Source organism: Pinus tabuliformis, chromosome 2_2, assembly GCF_031772625.1.
Source record: "Pinus tabuliformis cultivar Carrire ecotype Pingquan chromosome 2_2, CPIR1, whole genome shotgun sequence".
In the NCBI taxonomy this organism is placed as follows: domain Eukaryota; kingdom Viridiplantae; phylum Streptophyta; class Pinopsida; order Pinales; family Pinaceae; genus Pinus; species Pinus tabuliformis.
Genome location: NC_142300.1, coordinates 608,155,533 through 608,177,466, shown reverse-complemented (window position 1 = coordinate 608,177,466; position 21,934 = coordinate 608,155,533). Strand labels below are relative to the sequence as shown.

The window sequence follows — 21,934 nt, the reverse complement described above, 5'->3', positions numbered from 1 at the left end:
TTTACGTCAACATCCACTACCTAACCAAGTTCAATAAAAGATTTACGTTGCTTTCAGCTGCGCCTTTTAGCGTTTCCCAGTCACGCACGGCATCTCTGGTGCCGCCTCCACGACCACCGCCCACGAGACGACAGCGAGTCAATATGGACGCCTCTCTATCTCCTGCTCCAGACGCACATTTCTATCTTTACTGCCGTCTTCGCTGTGACAATATATTCCCTTAATGCAATATAATGGAATTTAATTGGTTTTCTAATTCGTACCAACCTTCGATTTATAAAATTAACAAATAAATTCAGGCCATCAAGTAAATATTTAATAAAGTTGTTACGTTACATTCAAACCTCGTGAAATTTCCCTGGATAGTCAAAAAAAAAAAAAAAGAAAAAAGGTTTGAATCGCCTGGATAGTCAAAAAGGCCCAGATAAGGTTGGGCAATTTTTCTCTCTCTTACGTGCCATCGCTCTTTTTCTCTACGTACGTAACAAAGTTTCTTCCCTACAAAAGTCATCCATTGAATTCGCCCCTCTACCTTTTCCATGGTGCCTTTCATTTTTCCAACTAACCCACAGTATCTCTGGAGGCCTCTCCCAGATCACCGCCCAAGGCGACGGGGAGTCGAGTCATCTTTCTATCTCTGCTTCATAATATGAGGCTTCTCTCTTTATATATACGTATATAGCTCGCAACACACAGCTCACTGGTGGACGTAGTTTTGAGTTTCGAAGAGAGGAAAATGGATCATAAAGGCGTTGTTCCGCTCATGCTCGGGTGCTTCGTCATCATCGTGGCCACTGTGATTCCATGTGCAGCAGCCATTAATTACTCACTCTCGAAGCTACATTCCCCTACTTATGGGGGAGCTCACGTCTCTGGCTATCAGGCTACTGATGAATCTGTTTTGAATGGGCGTACTATGTTAGAGAATAGCCACGAATCATCCATGGATCCTCACGAGAGAAAGGACGTGGAAGCTCTTCTATCCTTCAAAAGCCTTATCAAATCAGATCCATCTGGACGGCTGTCTAACTGGACGGCTGACAACTCAAAGGGGTTATGTTCTTGGTATGGTATTACGTGTAGGCCACACACCAGAACAGTCGTGGCCATAATCCTTCCGGCTCCCGTAGATGATGATGGATATCCACGTTATGGATTGCAATTAGGAGGTACTATTTCGCCATCTCTTGGCAACCTTCCCTTGTTACAGACGTTGAATCTTTCTAATAATTATTTCACAGGACGAATTCCGCCTGAATTCGGACAGCTTAAATCGCTGGAAATACTTGACCTCAGCCGTAATTATTTAGCAGGAGGATCGATTCCAAAAGCATTGTGCAATTGCACACGCCTTAAATGCATCGATCTTTCATATAACCGATTAACAGGGGGAATACCAACAGAGTTTGGTCGTCTTGCCGAATTGGAACAGCTAGATTTGTACTGGAATATTCGTCTGGGTGGAAGTATTCCAAATTCTCTGCGCAACTGCACCTCTCTCCGAAAATTGTCGCTAGGAGCGAACAATTTCAGTGGTCCAATCGCTTCCGTGTTAAGTTCGTTGAGAAGACTGTCATATCTCGATGTGAGTTTCAACAATTTCAGTGGTCCAATACTCCCTTTCATGTCGACTCCGCTGTCGACCCTATCTCATGTTGACCTCACAAGCAACCATTTCAATGGTCCAGTCCCTTCCTTTTTCTGTTCTATGAGAAGCCTATCTTATCTTGACCTCTCATGGAACAATTTCAGGGGTATCATCCCTCCAACTCTGGGCAATTGTACTGAGTTAATGCATCTTGGGTTGTCTCGGAATAATTTAAGCGGGAGTGTACCACCGGAATTGGGTTTGTTGCAGAAATTACAATTCCTTGACTTCTCTATTAACAATTTGAGTGGGAGAATACCACCGGCACTGGGATTGTTACAGAAGTTAGAGTCACTTGACCTCTCTGATAACAAATTGAGTGGGAGAATACCACCTGCACTGGGATTGTTACAGAAGTTAGAGTCACTTGACCTCTCTCATAACAAATTGGAATACAGTATCCCTGTATCTCTGGGAAATTGTTCTTCCCTTGAGCAATTAAGTTTGGGATATAATCAACTGTCTGGGAGCTTACCATATCAGTTGGCTAATTTGAGCAAGCTTTCGGGCATATCTGTTGATGCAAATATGCTCAGCGGCAACATACCGGAAGCTATTACAAATTTGAGCAAGCTTCGTTATCTTTCCTTGGCTGATAACACTTTCACAGGTACAATTCCCAAAGGCATAGTAAATATGAAATTTCTCATGGAAATTGATTTGAGTTCGAACAATTTAAGTGGATGCTTCCCACAGAGCATTGGTAAGTTAAAATATCTCAATGTTCTGGACATACATGATAACAATATTTCAGGGGTTATTCCAGATAGTGTCAGCAATTTGGATTCACTTGCGATGTTGGATTTATCCAATAATAGTATGGAAGGACCAATCCCTCAGGCTTTCAGCAATTGTACTTCTCTAATATCTTTCTTTGCTTACTCTAATCATTTCTCTGGGACTTTGTCTAAATGTTTTACCAACTGTACCAACATTCAGGTGCTTGATTTGAGTATGAATAGATTGACAGGGGAACTTCCAAGTTACCTGACATTCTTTCTTGATTTGAGTGTTTTAAACGTTGGTTATAATAATTTCAGTGGTGGTATTCCTAAATGGATCACAAATTTCACAAAGTTGCAATGGTTGGATTTATCCAACAATAAATTCAGTGGAAGGATACCGTTAGATCTTGAAAGACTTCAAGGATTTGTACTCAATATATCTTCTGAAGGGGAAAGCTTAGATGGAGAATATTATCAGCCGCTTTCAAAGAGCACAATCTATCTATCTATATCAATTGATCAAATGGAAGGCACTGAACATATTAGACTCTCAGAGGTAATACCTACCAACACTTTCTTTGATTTGTCTAACAATAATCTTGTAGGGGAAATACCTCCAAGTATAGGAAGTATGAATAGCTTGCGATGGTTGAATTTATCTGGAAACCAATTAGAAGGAGAAATATCCAAATCTCTTAGTAACATATCTACTTTAGAGGTGTTGGACTTGGCAAAAAATAAATTAACAGGGCCAATTCCCCAAGAACTTTCTCAGTTACATTGGTTGCGCAAATTAGATGTTTCATCTAACTACCTTTGCGGGCCAATTCCAACAGGGACACAATTTTCAACATTTGATGCAGCTTCATTTCAAAGGAATAAATGCTTGTGGGGGTGTCCTTTAAGTCGATGTAGCAATCAAAAGGCAAAACCTACTGCACAAGATAATGGTACTAGTGACAATAGCCATGTTAAAATGAAATGGCTAAGCCATGTAAATGAAAAGATATCATTGCTAGCATTGGGGATAGGAATAGGGATTGGATTTGGGGTTGTTGTTGTTATATTCATAGTGTGGGAGAGGGCTAGGACTTGGATACTAGTTCTCCCCCCTAAAAAACCTCGAGCCTTTTATGGATTGTATAGGCTTCCTGCATAAGAGGACATTGTATTTTATTACACAAAAGTATAAATAAATGAATCTTCTACTTTGTGTTTTGTGATATTTGTACCATAAGATTCAAAACTAAAGATAGTTTAATAGAGAGACACTATCCATATTAAAATTAGATATTAAAAATATAATAAAATTTGTGATTATCTATTTTTCAATTGATCTTTTTAAAAAAAATAGTTGATTGTCATTTTATATTTTGTAAAAGGTTGAATACATATTTTTTATGATTTCAATATATTCTTTGTGAGAATGAAACTTAGGTGGAGAAGAAAATAATTATTTTTCTCAATTACTTGAAATAAATACCATTAACATATATTTTAAATCATCTTATTTTAAATATTTAAAAGCAAATATTTTTATTTAAATAATTAAAAAATAAAATTAATTATCAACCATAATACCACATTCATTATTAATTTTTAATATATATTTAAAAAATTATATTATGTATTTTTTATTTCTTAATTATTTTTAATATATAATTATTAAATCAACTTTGAACTATATTTAATAGTTATTGAACTTTTACGTAATTTTATTTTTAAGAATTTTAAAAATAATAATTTTTATTTAAATAAATTAAAAACAAAATTAATAAATTTCGCAAAAATTAACACTTTTAAAATTTATATTCTCATTTTACATTCAATTACATTAATATTTGTTTATAAGATATAAAATAAATGAAGAAGATTGCAAGTTCAAAATTCATGGATTAACAAACCAAAAAAATTACATTAACATATTCTAAGTTTTACATTTAATCTATTAAAATTAAATTTAATTCTACTAATAAATATGTTCATTTTTTATTTGAATATTGATTTGGTATAAATTCTTTAAAAACTTTACTTTTAATTTATTTATTTTACTGATAAATATGTTCATTTATTATTTTAAAATTGATTTGGTATAAAGTCTTTAAAAACTTTATTTTTAATTTATTTATTTTTTAATTAGTTTGTAGAACATATTAGCTCACTCCTTTTAAAACGGACATTAATTATACATTCTTCGTTACATAGAATTTATATTTGACTCAGAAAGTCCCATAATCAAATATTATTTCATTATCTACAGAGATGGCATTTTCCTAAATATAAAGATAAGTTGCGTATGCAGAGGGTTTGACGTTAATGGTCAAATAAACAAATAGTAATATTGACGATGCGGGAGAATACTCTTGCATCGATTAGTTTTATATTTTATATAATACCATAGTTTCAGTATTGATGAAGTGCACAAATGCTCTACCATCGACTAATTTTATATTTATATATATAATATCATGGTTTGAACTTCGTCGAATTTGTAAAGGTTAGATTAAAAATTGTAATTTTTTATTTTAGAAGTTTTATTGTTAAATTTTTAAAGTGAAAATGTTCAGTTTTAAAGATGTAAATATTAATTTTTTTAAATGTGATTTTTTATTTTAAACATATAAATTTTAAATAATTTCAAACTTTAAAAGTTACATTTTTAAATTCCAAAACTATTATTTTCAATTCTTAAAATGTGATTTTAAAGAACATGAATTGAAATACATGTAAATTTTGATTCTCACTGTTATTATTTTCAATTCCAAAAATGTGATTTTAAAGAACATGAATGGAAATGCATGTCAATTTTGATTCTCACTATTATTATTTTCAATTCCTAAAATGTGATTTTAAAGAATATGAATTGAAATGCATGTCAATTTTGATTCTCACTATTAGAATTTCAATTCTAGAAATATTAATTTCTAATTTCTAATCTATGTATTTAAATTTCAAAATTTTGAATATATATATAATTAATGGACAATTTTTAACATTTTATTGTTATATGTGCATGCATCAATGTTAAATATATTAATATTGAAGGGGTGTAATAAAATAAAATAAATAACAATTTTGTATTTTATGGCTGTACTTCTTAATAAATACTCAAGGTAGCATGGCGCAAATGAAGTTTCATTCATTAGTGTTACCCTTGCCCTCAACATTATTCTCCATTTATTCTTGTCATTCCTTAATTGTTGCAAGGCCCTTTTTTTTTTTATATTTCCTCTTTCTTCCATTTACGCCTTGGTGAGCATGCCCATATGATTATATTAACATCAATTAAAATATTTTATTTTGAACCATCAACCCATTTTTCTTTTCTATTTAAGCAATTTTCATACAATTTTGTGTTGACTTTGATGTTCTAGTTTACTTCCACCATTGAACCTCTATTTTATTGGACTTAGTAGTAGAATATATATTTTAGTAAATACTTCCCTTTGCCCTACCCAACAATGTTTGGTTAAACAATGTATTACAAATAAGATGAGCACCTTCAATAATCGCTCAAAAAACTAGATCAAAATCACAATGCCAATATTTCTATGTGGTTAAAAACATTTGAGAGGAAAACTATCCAGGACCTTAGCTAATGTGGCAACTTTAGGCAATTTTATTAATGCAAAAGAAATTGTTTTACATAAGAGAGTTCCCACAATCAGTCATTATTGATGACCTTCCATGTCCTTTAAATAGAGATCATGGATGTTAAGCCACATACCAATAAGCATTAGTATTGAGGAGAATATGAGTAGTATGATTGCTCTATGCCTAAAACATCTTGTGATTGTTAAATTACAATGCAACTAATGCATACTAAATAACACACTTTTACCTAATAAACACTTCAGGACAAGTTGAATTTAACTAACTCTAAGTGTGTAAATATCCTAACATCCCCCTTAAGAAAAATTTCAGATAGGATTAAAGGATTTGCAAAGCTGAAGAAATAAGAGAAAGGAGGCATTAGATCATATCCCCCTTAATGAAAAATTCCTAAACTCCTAACATAGATCAAACTTTAGAAAACTGAGCTTTTGTAAGAGAATTTGTGAAATGCCTGCAATTTGATGATTTGCAGACAAAAAGTGCACTTCAAAAAATCGATCATAAATGAGTTTTCTTATGAAATGTATGTGTAGCTCAATGTTTGTGTTGTGTTGATGCTAAATTGGATCTCACAAGCTTGATGGCACTCTTATTGTGGCATGAGAGGATGGTCATATATTGTTGTTGGAATCCAAACTCTGAAAGGATTTGTCTAAGCCACAAGACTTCTTAAGTTGCATTAGCCACTACATGGTAATTTTCTTCTACTAAAGAAAGAGAAATAACCTACTTATTTTTACAATCCCAAAGGATATGTCCAAAACCAATAGTGAAAACATATCTTGTTATAAATTTCTAGTCATCAGGGTTGCAAACCCAATTTGATTTAGTGAAACCAACCAAAAAAGGATCCCACCATAAATTGTATTGTATCCGAAATTGAACTATAATATGAATATATCAAAATATAGTTTTTTCTACTTTCCAATGATTTTCATGTGGTTCTTGCATATATCGAGCAACAATACCATTAGGGAAGGAAATACCATGATGTCTATGAGTCAAATATAATATGTTTCCAACTAAGTGATAGTACAAAGTGGTATCAACTTCAAGTGGAGTGTAGGTAGAAGCAAGTTTGAATCCAAATTGAAAGGGAGAAGGGGATGTTTACAATATTCCATGTGGAAATACTGAATAAGGTCACATGCATACTTCAATTGGAAAATATAAATTTCATCCTTAGTTTACGATACTTGGAGGCTAAAGAAATAATGAAAATATTCTAATTCTATCATTTCAAACTTCTTCTTACGTCTTGACTACACATGGGTTAAAATTTTAGGGTCACTACTAGTGAGGATAAGGTTATCAACATAAAGAACAAAGATTATGAAATGGCTTCCTAATTTTTTGGTGTAGAGAGTAGGGTCAGAATGACATCTATAGAAGTTGGTTTCAAGAAGAAAGACATTCATTTTTTTATACCAAGCTCAAGGATATTCAAGTACATGGAGAGATTTCTTAAGGTAGAAACAAAGGTTGCAGTCACCTTGAACATAGCTAGGAGGTTGTTCCATGTAGATTTCTTCTTGTAGATTCCTATGCAGGAAGACAAATTTAACATCCATTTGATGGACCTCCCATCCATGAAGCAATAAGGGCTAGAACAAGGTGAATGGAATTCATTTTGGTGATAGGGAAAAAGTTTTCATTGTAGTCCATTCCTTCAAATTGAGAAAATCCTCTTTCAACACTTCCATCTAATGCATACTTATTTATGTATACCCATGTATATTTGAAAACTTTTCTTACTTTTAGAAGAGGTGTAAGTTCCCATGTATCATTGACCATCAAGGAATGATATCCTTCATTCATTGTTGTTTCCCAATTTAGATTTCCTTAAGTTTCTACAAATGTTTTTAGATCACGATTCTTTGAAACTTGAACTAAAAGAGAGCAGGCTTGTTGGAAACGTGAACAAGTACAAATTTGATCCATAGGATCACTAGCAAGGTCACCTGTTGCTTCATGTGTCAAACTGACACATTTAAGAATCTATGGCGTTGGTGGAAGTTCAAGTTCAATGGAATCCTATAGAGGAATATGAGCAGGCAGAGGTGGATTTTCATCCTGAATTTTATCATTTGAAGAAGAAGCCAAAATAGGAAGAGAAGGTAGCACAAATGTCGAAGATGGCTTGCAGGTCAAAGGGGGCATAATCACTGGATTAGGCTTGTAAGTCAAGATATTTTCATCAAATTTAACATCTCTTATAATGATTATTTCAATGAAGTGAGGTTGAAGAAGTTTATATTATTTCACATCTTCAAATATTGTAAAGATTTCTCACATTTAGGTTGTAAAGCTTTCCCTTTCTCATTAGTAATGTGAGTCTGTGCTACATTTCCAAACATATAGAAGTGGCTTGCATCTAGCTTAACTTTACTACATGCTTATTTCGGTGTTACATTACTTAAGGCCTTTGTGGGAGTGTGATTTAGTAAGTAATTTTCACAGTTGATGGCCCAATAAGGAAGAATTAATCTCTTATATTGAATCATATAATTAGTCAAATTTTCTTTTAATGTATGATTATTTATTTTTTAACACCTTTTTGTTATGGTGTATATGGAATAATATGTTTCATTTGAATTCCCTTCGTAGTGTAGTATGTTATGAATTCATTATTGACATATTCACCTGCATTATATATTCTTAGTCTTTTGTAGTTTATGTCCAAATTGTTAAACAAGGGACTTGTATGCCAAGAACAAGTAAAAAAAAATGCTCTGAAGTTTTAATAAAAAAACTTAAGTGCATCTTGAGAGGTAAATCCAAGTGCAATTTGGATGTAATGGAACAATCTATTTAAGCTAAAATAGTACAAAAAGAGCAACTCTCAAAATTTGCAGGAAATGGGCTTTACGACCTCTAATGACAATAGGATAAGTTCTTCAAATTGGCTTTGATACCATGTTAAGGTAAACAAAATAAACATCACAATTCCATTATTTTTATGTGATTAAACCTCTTTGAGAGGAAAGTAGTCCATGGCCCCAACCAGTGCAGCCACTGAAGTAATTTTGTTAATGCAAAAGAAAATATTTTACATAAGGGAGTTCTTAAAATTAGTCATTAATAATAACCCTCCATGCCCTTTAAATAGATATCATGTACCAATTGGGTGTTAAACCATGGATCAATAATCATTAGCCTTTATGAGCCCTTTGATCACTCTATGCCTAAAGTTTATGGTGTTCGTAACATTACAATGCAACTAATGCATACTAAAGAAACATACTAAGAAACACACTTTTACCTAATAGATGCATTATACCAATTTGAATTTAACTTTCCACACAATTATCCATTTGCAACATTAATATTGGTTGAGATTTTCTAATGAACGTACGAAATTTTTTATTATCAAAAATTATTTCATGTGCTTGCATATCTTATTTCCGACACAGAAGATTATTTTCATAAGACTCAAATTGTAATAGAGTTTCATGCATTGGGTGCTATGTTGTTCTTGTTTTTTGAAACAAGTCTGCATATCGATCCACCATTAATTCATCAAGATCCTTTGTATTTCATAAATAAATAATAAATAATAAATTGAATCTAACTCCAATAAGGAAACATCAAGTGGCCAAATCCCCATGTCTTATGTCCATGTGTAAGCAAACTAGTTAATGAAATAAAAAAATTCACTGCATTGTTAATATGTATTGCAATCTTGCGTAACTTTGCTATATAATACGTTGAATTATCCAATAAAACATGGAGCCAAGCCACTAATTCAAACCATTATTTATAATCATATTCTTACAATGGTATATAATGATTCTTTTCATTTCATAACATTTAAATCATGCATTTTAATAGACATCTATTATGTCAAACTTCATTGTAAGTAGAGTTTTCCTATTTTTTCTCCTTGTTTGGAAATATGGGCATTCGATTCTAGGGAATTTAAGAAAAAGTCTTATTTTTAATTTTCATTCATGATATATGTTGATTTTCTAGGTGCAATATAGATTAGCAATAACTATGAAATTCCAATCATTACTTTTGATGTATATCTTATTTTAAATTATTCCAATATATCATTCCACAATTATATTGAGTAAATTCAACCATAAAGAATAGTAGAATAGTAGAGATCACAATACACAAAAGAAGACAAGATTTACCCTGGGAAAAAACACGAAGGGAAAAACCCAACAACCTTTTTCAATAGAGAAATTCTTCATGTTCAATGAGAGACAGTTAGATCTATGGTCAAACCTATTTTTCTCCTCTAATTCAAGTCACCCATTTTGATCCAGCTATTCATTTTTTTTATCTGACCTTGAATTTTGTCCCTCTTGCAATTTCTAGTTTCCCCAGAAATTTTGGCCCTAAACAGTTGCCTAGTTACCTAGAACTTTTGGCCCCTTATGACAGAATTCCCAAAAAAATGTGAACCAAAAATAAAGAATCCAGTCTACACATTCAAGTTGCAAGAGAGACAAAAGAGAGAGAGAGAGATTTCATCCTTTGTTTCCCCCCTATTTTTTCCTTCTTGTCCTTCTCTAGCTTCCCAGAATTGTCTTGTGTGAGTGAGATCAAATGCCCAAGTGGAGGAGGTCGAGATTCCTTTATATAGTAGTTTTTATGGGCCAAATGGGCGTGTTTCTTTTCCAGGGCTGACTTGAATTGGTGGGTAGATGACTTGTCATTTTTGGAGCCAAAAATTACATTTCAAAAATTCAAATTTTCATCTTGAAAAATTCACAATGGACTTTGACTCAAAATAAATTTTCCTTTGACTCTAGAATTTATAAATATGCTTTACAATGATAAATAAAATTACATCAAGTGACAAAATATACATTATGAATATTGACCATAGTTACAAATTCAAAACTCCCTCTTAACTATGGAGGTATTCATAACCATTGTCATGGGCGTTCTCAAATTGACAAATTTCTCTAAAGAAAATGGTTATCCATCATTATCTAACATCAACATATACTAGTGGCCATATCGAGGGAAATACCAAACCCATGGTAATATCATCAACATATTAGGACCCATTGTTGTAGAGTGATTGATCCTCGAACCCCATGCTCTCTCACTAGGCCAAAAATGCTGAGACCCTCAACTAGGAAACACACACTCACCCTTCCTAGTGAGAAATCTGAACCAAGACCTCACTCAATCCCTTCCATGTTAGTGATTGGGTCTAGATGTTGAAAGAGTGTCCACCCTATCCAATGTGCGATCAAGGTCCAAGACCTCACTCCACCGTTCTTGTTGTATGATCTTTTAATTTTGGAAATTGAGGCTAAAATTCCACCTTGGATAGCTCAAATGACAGAGATAATTATTGCATTAGATTCCTCTTTTCGAGAGGACCAAAATCTACCTAAAGATCACCCAATTTGGTTAATTGGAAGTTAAGTTATGAATTATTTTATTCATACATGAATTATGAAATGGGTCAGCCCTAACCACATGAGTAACTGCTTGGTTTAGTCCTAACCCCAAGTGAACCCTTAGGAAAGCGTATAAATAGAAGAGACCTTAAGATCATTTTGACACATCTTCTCTTCTCTCATGTCTTGGTTCACACAAGTTCGATGAAAGGATTTCGATCAAGGGTCAGAAATCACAGGCGAAAGGTTCACTCTGGGTCAGGGTCTTCTAGATCTCAGTCATTGGAATAGAACATGCAATTCTGATCCCTGATCGCTGGCACACAAGCCTATGAGAGCAATTATAGACTCTTTGTCACTGGCATAGAGGCTTATGGGAGCTCCTATGGATTTAGAGGAAGATCAGAAAGTTTTGGTCATCGGTCGGTCCCACAAAGTAGTCCTAGTAGCGACCAGGACATTAAGGTCACTCAAACAACAATAATAATGGATTGATTATGTGTTTTAGCAAGATTATGACATAGTCGCTCACATATAGTTTTTGAGAGAGTGACCCGGGAGTTTCGGTTTCACACAGATAGTTTGGAGGAGAGCGACCTGACATCAGATCTAGAGTTTGATATCTTGGCTTCAATTGACTTCAGTGATCTAGTAGATATGGGTTACTCTTTGCTCTTATACAGATATGTAGATCTGATTTGTTAGTTTCTGCTCCAAACATATGTATTGGGCTCATTGACAACAACAACGATGCTCAATAGTTTTTGACATAGTGACAACAGTATACAACAGTTGACATCAATATTTGATAGTACATTACAACCATCAATATGAGGGTCCTGACTCCTAACATGATTAGATCTATTTCATAGATATCATTATTATTTTTTTGCATAGATAAAGTTATGGATCATTGTACTCTTTTTTTCTGCATCATTTGATGACGATCTAAGAAGAAGAATATTTGCAAGGGTTTTCCCCATAGTGCGTTTTTCCCTGGTTCTCGAACCAATCCTAGTGTCTCTATGTGTGTGCATGCTTTCTTCTACCATTCCTTTTATATTTTTTTGCATTGATGATGATGGTGATGTTGTTTCTTTCTATGTAATTGCATATGCTAATGTATAATGGTGTATATCTGAATAATGTAATGATGATATGGGGTGAACTTAATGTATTAATGATGAAATGCAACTATCATAGCAAAGAACAATGTCGCCCTAAGAAAATTTAACATGGTATCAGAGTCAGGTTGAAGAAAAGACATGGATATCACCCCAATGATGACACCACTAATGGAATCAAGAATAGGATGGTGGAGACCTAAAATAATTCCAGGGCTTGAAGAAAACTCTAGGCATCTTGATGATAAGGGTTTGATGGATTCTATGAGGTCAGGATTGGATAGAAAACCTTGGTTTATGGCAAAGAATTGAGCTATGACGTAAGAAACTCTAGCATGGTCCATGCTCAAGCACTTGATGAAGATTTGATGATGCCCTAGATGGGATAATCCATAACATATCTAGTTGGATATGTGAAGACAACATTGGTAGATCGACCATGGACATTGATGGCTCTTAAAGATTGGTTCAAGAGAGAGAGGATCACCTCTCATTGAAGATAAGTATTTGTTGACTTGTGATTCTTCTTACCTATTACACTTATAGATCTGATGATTATGTTTATTGCTTGTACTTCCTACATATGTATTTGAGTATATGGATGTTTCTAACCTCCTGGATAAGATGTGATGAGTAGATCCTTATTGAGGATCATTTTTGAGATGTAGATCTGGAAAGAGGCAAAGAGGTACTTGATGAAAAGATGATAAAGTGATTCAAGTGGCCTATGTCTAATGAGTAGGTTCTCAGGTATTTGAATATCACAAGATATGCATGGTATGTTGTATTTCATATATTGGCTTAGTAAGCCCTAAGGTATGATGAGAATGCCTCTTTCTTTAATGGCTCATACATGCATATGAAAGTGACTTGGATATATTTCTCCTATGATGAAATTATGCACTTGGTGTTGAACATTTTGACCTTCTTGAATTCTACGAGGCTATCTAATATTGATACATTGATACACTTGATGTTTGGCTAATATTTATGACTATCCGTTGGATATATTGATCCTATAAAGAAGGTTAGCACCTTGGATCTAGAAAATGATACTCTTGATACTTGTCATGATGGATTTCATAGAGAAGGATAGTTCATTGACTCCTATACATTAGTCTACTGATAATGTTTGCGATAAGCATGATGAAAGCATATGGAAAGAGTGGTTGACACTCTTGTTGAATGACCTAATTTGATCTCATTGGTCATGAATAACATGATAACCTTTATGTGAGAGGTATAAGTGTAATATTGATACCATATCTCTTACTGCCTATGGTCTTTTCTTGTTGGCATATGGTTAAACTGGATACAGTAACTTGATGGAGTGACTTGATAGAAAATTCTATTGTGTCCATAATCTTTGCGAGATGATGTTGCATTTATCTACTACTTTGAGTCTAAACTTTGATGAAAGATTGATGTCATGATGCTAATATACGTATGTTTATGATCTAACATATCTTATGTTGCATGAATCTACTAGAGATAGGTTTCTTACATAAATTAAGATGAATGATGCAGATCCCTACTCAGAGGGAGAATCTCTTCTCTATATTCTTACCCTTATTACTATTTGTATTCTATGCTACTAAAGTATGATTTATGTGCATCTAATAGTATTGATATGCAACAGAGTCTTAGATGAAGCCCTTATAGAATTTAGGGTTTATGCTCCTGTCACATTCCTAGATCTAGAAGATTTCATCCCTGGATGCACACATGTTAAGTCCTAGACAATGTCCAGGCATCTAAAGTCACTCTCATACTAACCCGAAGGGAGCGGCCAGAGTTTTGACTATGTTGACCATCATTTGGATCTTTCTGAGGCTATCTGAACTCTGAATGATGATGTCCTTGACATATTCTACCACTGTTAACTGAATTTTGAAGTTATTGAGTTAAATTGTTGATCATATAATGAAGTATTGTGCATGAAATCAGATGGTCACTTGGAATATGTCAGTACCACAGATGTATTGTAGATAACAACAAGATCTGCTAGTAGGAACATCTTAAATGTTTGTTGTAACATGAACATATGGTCTGAACTTGTGTTTGCAGGTGACTGGGACATACATATAGATATGTCACTATGTTTGTGCTACATGAGGTTGGCATGATTTGGCTTACTGATATATATATGAACAATGTTTTGTCATGATGCTTGACAATAACCTTGAATTGATGATTGAAAAATTCTTTGATTATAGATCTCTCTATGATAGAAAATTTGGACTTGATCTGATGTCTAGTGATCTGATTTGACGAGTGTTGATTTTCCATGATATCGATGTTATGTGGGCATGATGATGTACGTGGGTATTTGGAGATTGGCCTCCTTATTCCTAGCACAATGGTTGAAATAATGATAGTTGTGATTCAACATGAAAATGGAACCTGAATGACTCATCCTTGTCATATGAATTTGCACCTAGTGACAAAAATGACTTGTGTTATGGCTATGAGAAAGAATCGGTAAAGTTAAGATTGATAATACATGGTTGATGACAATTTGTTAGCATAATTTAATTCAAAATTGATATGGGATCTACCTGTCTCCTGGTTGAAAGAATTAATACTATGATAATGATGACTTTGATAATGGTCGTGATCTGGCTTCTAAACTCTGATGAGTTGACTTTGTTGTTGATGGTACAACATTGAGTTATGTAGTGATGATTTGTTGGCTTAGCAAGGCATTATGCTTAGAGCATTGCAATCCAGATATGTCTATATTTGACATTATATGATGAAGTTAGGATGATGACTTCTAAGGTATGGATTTGATATTGATTATGGTTTTGGTTTTATATCCTAATGATCTACTTGTGACAGGTGATGAGCCTTTGATGATCTAAATCAGAGGGAGATAGCTTATGAAGCCCTAGATGATGGATCATGGGATGAATTATGGAATTTGGTAAAGGAATTCCATATTGCAAAGCTATTGGAAAATGTTTTTGAATAATGAAAATGAAAATCCTTGGACACTCTGATTTGAAGTTCAAAGATATTTTTGAACATGACATGTCACCCAATAGTTGATTGAAGCATTGATGTTACATTTTGAACATCCATATGTATATGTATGATGTGCATATAACCTGTTTAAATTCATGATTGAGCTGCTTCACTCACATAGATTTTCCTTGAAATATTTGCATAAGGTGTTCTATTTTTTAGAATGAGATATTTCTCATATGATATGTGTTTACATAGATGTATTACTGATCTTTGAGATTATTTTTGAAAAGAACATTTGGATGCTGCTTTAGTATGTGATCTGCCATGATATATTGGATGAGAGGTCCATAACATGACCGAGGTTGATAATGATGTTGCTAGCATGGCTAGCTGTGAGGCAGGATACAGAAGCTCCTTAGAGAGTTGTTCGAGTATGATTTGGATATGACATGGATACATTGTGATGACCTGATTGGCGATAAGTCCCATATTTACAGTTGGGATTGAGATACTCTCATATATTAAGACAATGCATCTATGTGAGACAAGCTTAGGATTATGGTTGGGACCTCCTTGAGAGGGAGGATGATTAAGGTATCCTTTTGTGATTTATGTGATTACATATGATCTCACATGATATGTTATTTGATGTTGTGTATGAATAGGAAACAACTGCTATTGAGACAAGCAGATTGTAAATATTATCTCAAAGGCATCTTGGTTTTCAGAGAGCATCCCCTCCAAATGAGGAGAAACACTAATCAAGGACATTGAGCTAAATATTCCTACCCTGTTTGAGCTCCCAGGGTGAGGAATTGAGTTGGAGGGCTCCATGGGTTGAGGGAACTCTAGACAATAGGGCATTACCCTATCTATACAGGGAGTTACCCCTATCTGTTACCTATAGGGTTGGAGTTGTAGCTCACCCTATCTTGGTCCGAGCATAGTATACCCCAGTTGGCATCATACCCACAAGTCAGGCTTGTTGGGAGTACCACTCTTCATCTAGCCAATGAGTTGAGAGTGTACTTGGGGGTGTACAACCCAAGGCGATTATGATGGAGGTGTTCTATCACATGATTATTTTGGTCATCAATGGGAAGATCATTAGGAAATAGGATAGGTTGAGATGACCCAATATGTTTCCAAGTTGAGGGTATAGCTCCCCGATGAAATTCCAGGGTCGAGTGTTTACTCCCCTGTGTGATGAGGTATCCTATTGCTCGGTATGGGTCGATGCTATTGCTCCACGATGTGATTCCAGGTTGAGATATTCTCCTTGATGATATGCTCTCTGATGATGATTGATGATGATTTGGGTAGTATCTCACTGACAGAGATTCCAGGTAGCATCTTGATGGATAGAGGGTGGTAGCTTGAGCTCCCCTTTGGTAACAAATTCTTCTTCTTCTAGATCTAAGAATGTTCATAATACAAACATAAACAATCAAGAGATAAACAAGAATAAGAAAAGGATAGATTGAGTTGTACAATGATAATTTGTGATGATGAGACATTTGTAATAGACATGGCATGATGAATACATGACATATATGATCCGTGATGACACTTGAAGGTTCCATAATGGCATATTGTTCGATGGAAAGATATTGGTAGGTGGAATTCCTCCTTGTTGAGAGGGAGTGTTAATTTTGGAAACTACGGTAAAAGTCCACCTTGGACATCTCAAATTACCGTGATAATGATTTCATTGGATTTCTCTTTTCTAGAGGACAAAAATCGACCTAAAGATTACCCAATTTGGTTAAGTAGAAGTTTAGTTATGAATTATTTTCTTCATACATGAATTATGAAATGGGTCGGCCCTAACCACATGAGCAACTGTTTGGGTCAGTATCAACACTAAGTGAAACCTCAGGAAAGCCTATAAATAGAAGAGACCTCAGGATCATTTGGACACATCTTCTCCTCTCTCTTTTCTTGGGTTGCACAGGTTCGACGAAAGGAGTTCGCTCAAGAGTCTGAAATCATAGGCGAAAGGTTTGCTCTAGGTCAGGGTCTTCTGGATCTCAGTTGTTGGCACAAAACAGGGCATTCTGGTCCTTGGTCGATGGAACACAAGCCTATGAGAGTGATTATAGACTCTTGGTCACTAGAACAGAGGCTTATGGGAGTGACTATGGCTTCAGAGGAAGATCAGAAAGTTTCGGGCCATGTTCGCTCGCAAAAAGTAGTCCTGGGAGCGACCAGGATAGCAGGGTTTCTTGCACATCAATAGTAAGGGAGAGACTCTGGGTTTTAGTAGTATTATGCCACATTCACATACATGAAGACTTCCTGATAAAACTATTCAGTCACAGTTTCTCACATATAGTATTCGAGAGAGTGACCCGAGAGTTTTGGTTGCACATAGACAGTTTGGATGAGAGTGACCCGGCTTTAGATCTAGAGTTTGATATCTTGGCTTCAATTGACTTCAGTGATCTAGTATATCAAGGTTTCTCTCCGATCTTATATAGATCTGTTGTAGACATGATTTGTTAATTTCGGCTACAAACATATGTATTTGGCTCATCGACAGTGACGACAGTGCCCAACAATGTTCGACATAGTGACAACAATATACAACAATTGACATTAGTTTGTGACAGTACATTACACCCATCAGTATGAGGGTCCTGAATCCTAACATGATTGGATCTATTTCATAGATATCATTATTATTTTCTGCATGGATAAAGTTATGGATCATTTTATTGTCTTTTTCTGCATCATTTGATGACGATATAGGAAGAAGAAGTTTTGTAAGGGTTTTTCCCATAGTGGGTTTTTCCCTGGTCTCAGACCAATCCTGGTGTCTCTAAGTGTGTGCATGCTTTCTTCTACTGTTCCTTTTATATTTCACTGCATTGATGATGATGGTGATGTTGTTTATTTCTATATAATTACATATGCTAATGTATAATGGTCTAGATTTGAGTAATGTAATGATGATATGGGGTGAAATTAATGTATTAATAATGAAATGAAACTATCATAGCAAAGAAAAATGTCACCCTAATAAAATTTAACATGATCAGGGTCTAGATGTGATTCCTGGTGCCAGGACCTCAGACCACCATTTCTGGTGTGTAATCAAGGTTGTCCTCCAAAAGGAATTAACTCAACCCTGCTTTTTGAGCACTTTGGGTCTCTTGGAAAAATCCTCCCTACCATTATAATGTCCATCCATGCTTCAGACCTATCATCACTCCCTCTCAATGAGAGGGTTAATTTGCATGATCCCCAACCTATCTCTGAAGTACTCGAACTTGTCCCTAGGAAACGACTTCATCAAAACATTACCTGCCAGCTCATCAGTGGATATGTACTTGAGCTTTATCTCTCTCTCCTTTTCACCATGTCATGAATGTAGTGGTACTTGATCTTAATATGCTTCAACCTATCATGGAACATTGGATTCTCTTAAATCTTCACACAACTTTGATTATCATAGTATATCACTATTGGTTCCAATCATTGGCCAAACAATCCTGCAAATAATTTCTAAAGTGACTATTCTTCGGTATAAGCCTCATTCGCTGAAATGTATTCTGCTTCAATAATGCAGAGTGAAATTGACCTTTGCTTCTTGCTCATCCATGATATCATAGTGGTTCCAAAATGAAGCATACTCCTAAGATACTCTTTCTATCTTCAGTACTTCCTACCCAATCAACATTCGTATATCCCTTAAGTTTTACATCCCTGTTTGCAACATATCTCAATCCATAATTAATCGTACCAATGAAATATATCAATATATTCTTTGTTTCAATTGAATGCTCATGCCTCAGTTCAATCTGGAACTTGCTCAATGTGTTCACAATAAAGCATATTTCTAGCTTGGTGTTAACCAAATACATCAATGAACCAATCAACCATTAGTACATAGATGGATCTACCAATATGGTGTCAGCTCCTCTTAAATTTTTCAAGTTAGTCACCATGGGTGTTTCCATGGATTTGTAGTCCATCATACCAAATCTATGAAGGATATGTAAAACATACTTTCCTTGACCAAGGAAGACTTCGCCAAGTTTCTTCCATACTTCTAGTCCCAAGTAATAATGCATCAACCCAAGATTCTTCATATCGATTTCAGAAGCCAATTACTTCTTTCACTTAATAATAATAGTCTCACCACCTATTAGAAACAAGTCTCAACATATAATAATAAGATAATAGGTGCATTCTTCACAAATTTAAAGTAAACATTTGGATTAGCATCAATTTTGGTAAATCATAGTCTCATTAGATAAATTTCAATGTGAGCATACCAAGATCTTGGAGCTTGTTTGAGTCCATACCACCTTCTTGAACCTATAAACATGAGATTCCTTTCCATGTATCCCAAAGCCCTAAGGTTTCTCTATGTGCACCTCTTCCTCAATTACGACATAGAGGAAAGTAGTCTTCACATCCATCTAGTGCAAGTTCCCCCCCAATGAAGAAACAAGATAAATGATCAATCTAATGGAAGTGTACCTGACAACTGATCTTTCTATGAGAACCCCTTAGCCATGAATTGTGCCTTGTACTTGTCAATACTTCCATATGTAGCATGCTTGATCTTGTATATCCACTTGGAAGTCACCACTGACTTCCCTTTAGGCCTTGGAAAAATCTCCTAGACATCGTTCTTCTTGATTGATTGGTACCCTTCATTCATTGCTTCCTTCCACACCTGATTTCTAGTTGCTTCTTAATATGTGGAAGGTTCAACATCAATAAGTCTTATCATGAGAGATACATAGCTAGAAAACATCTTGGATTTCTTAATTTCTCTAGATGTTCCATCAGGATATCCATGTCCTTCTACCTCTTCCAGTGTAGACCTAAGCCATTATGGTCTCTTTTTGATATCTAGAACTATGGTTGGTTCTGTTGGATCTCAATGCACTTCTAGCCTTCTGGTTCATTCTGTATAATTTGAATTCTTTTCTTTTATTTCTTCCTTCTTCACTTTATCTAAGGAATCCATAGATACTTCCTTAGACTTCCAATATGCCACATTTTCATCAAAGGTGACATCTCTACTGATCTCACTATGTTATTTCCTTGGAATGTATACTCTGTAGGCCTTTGATGATTCGTTGTAACCAACAAATATGCCTTTCTTCCTGAAGGCTCAAGGTTGTTACTCTTATCCTCAAAAACATGAATATATACAGCACAACCAATATTATCATATGTCTAACCTTTCGATTCCTTTAAAGAATGATTCTTTAGGAGTTATACCTTCCAAAACTCTATGAGTACTTCTATTTTGAATGGACATAGTTGTTCATGATGATGGCATTGGCTAAACTATATGAAAAACCCTCAGCCTCAAATAAGGTAGTTCTTATGAAGTGTCTATTTAATATAAAGATGTTATAAGGTGGATCTGTTGTTGATCATTTAAATGAATTTAATACAGCTACTAGTGAGTTTAGTTCTGTGGACATAAATTTTGACGATGAAATTGGGGATCTGTTATTTTTGTGCTCATTGCCAGAAAGTTTGAATGGTTTAATTATGGACATTAGTAACTCTATCTATGGATCTAGTACCTTAAAGTTTAATGATGTCGTTGGTGTTATCCTTAGTGAGGAAATGCGGCATGAAATATTTGGTGAGACATTAGGTAATGCTTTGACTGCAGAGACTAGGTGAAGAAAAATGGAAAGAGGAAAGAGCCCAGGAAATTGCAATAAATCAAGAAAATGAAGATCCATGTCCAGATCTAGGATAGTGTTCTAGAAATGTAGGAAGAAAGGAAATATGAAGAAACACTATAAGTCACGGAAGGGAAAAGAAGGAGACGCACAACAAGAGAACAATCATGAAGTGAATGTGACATGTGATTTGTTGCAATATGCTTTTATTATTTCATTAGAGAATATTATTGATGCCTAGGTGGTAGATTCAGGGGCCTCATTCCATGCCACACCTGATAGGAAGCAATTTCATGACTATGTTCAAGGACATTTTGGACAAGTTCATCTCGGTGATGATAAACCCTGTAAAATCATTGGAAAGGGTAAAGTTTTTATAAAACAACAAAATGGAAACAAATGGCTATTGAATGAGGTAAGACATGTTCCATATCTGAAGAAAAATCTAATTTCAACGGGGCAGTTAGGTGGTGAAGGCTGTGTGACTACTTTTACAAATGAAACCTGAAAGGTCACTAAAGGAGCCCTGGTAATAGAAAATGGAGAAAAGGTTGGTACATTGTATTCATGCAATGGCATTTCTAATTTTGTTAATTATTTAACCTCCACCAGAGAAAATACAACATTGTGGCTTCATAGGCTAGGGAACATAAGTGAGAAGGGGATGTATATTCTTCACTCAAGAATATTTTTACCAGGTTTGAATCATGTTGATTTGGATTTATGTGAAAATTGTGTTTATGGAAAACAAAAGAGAGTCAAATTTCTCAAAGTTGGGAAAGAAAATAAGAGCGAAAAATTAGAGCTTGTGCATACAAATGTATGG

General features: G+C 34.6%; 1 protein-coding gene across 1 annotated transcript; it reads left to right on the top strand.

Moving 5' to 3' along the window:
* Positions 1-557: 557 nt before the first annotated feature.
* On the top strand, positions 558-3,570 carry LOC149194123 (uncharacterized). Its single transcript, XM_089407264.1, has one exon. It carries the CDS (start codon positions 737-739, stop codon positions 3,530-3,532), a length of 2,796 nt encoding a protein of 931 aa, XP_089263390.1. The 5' UTR covers positions 558-736; the 3' UTR covers positions 3,533-3,570.
* The last annotated feature ends 18,364 nt before the right edge of the window (positions 3,571-21,934 follow it).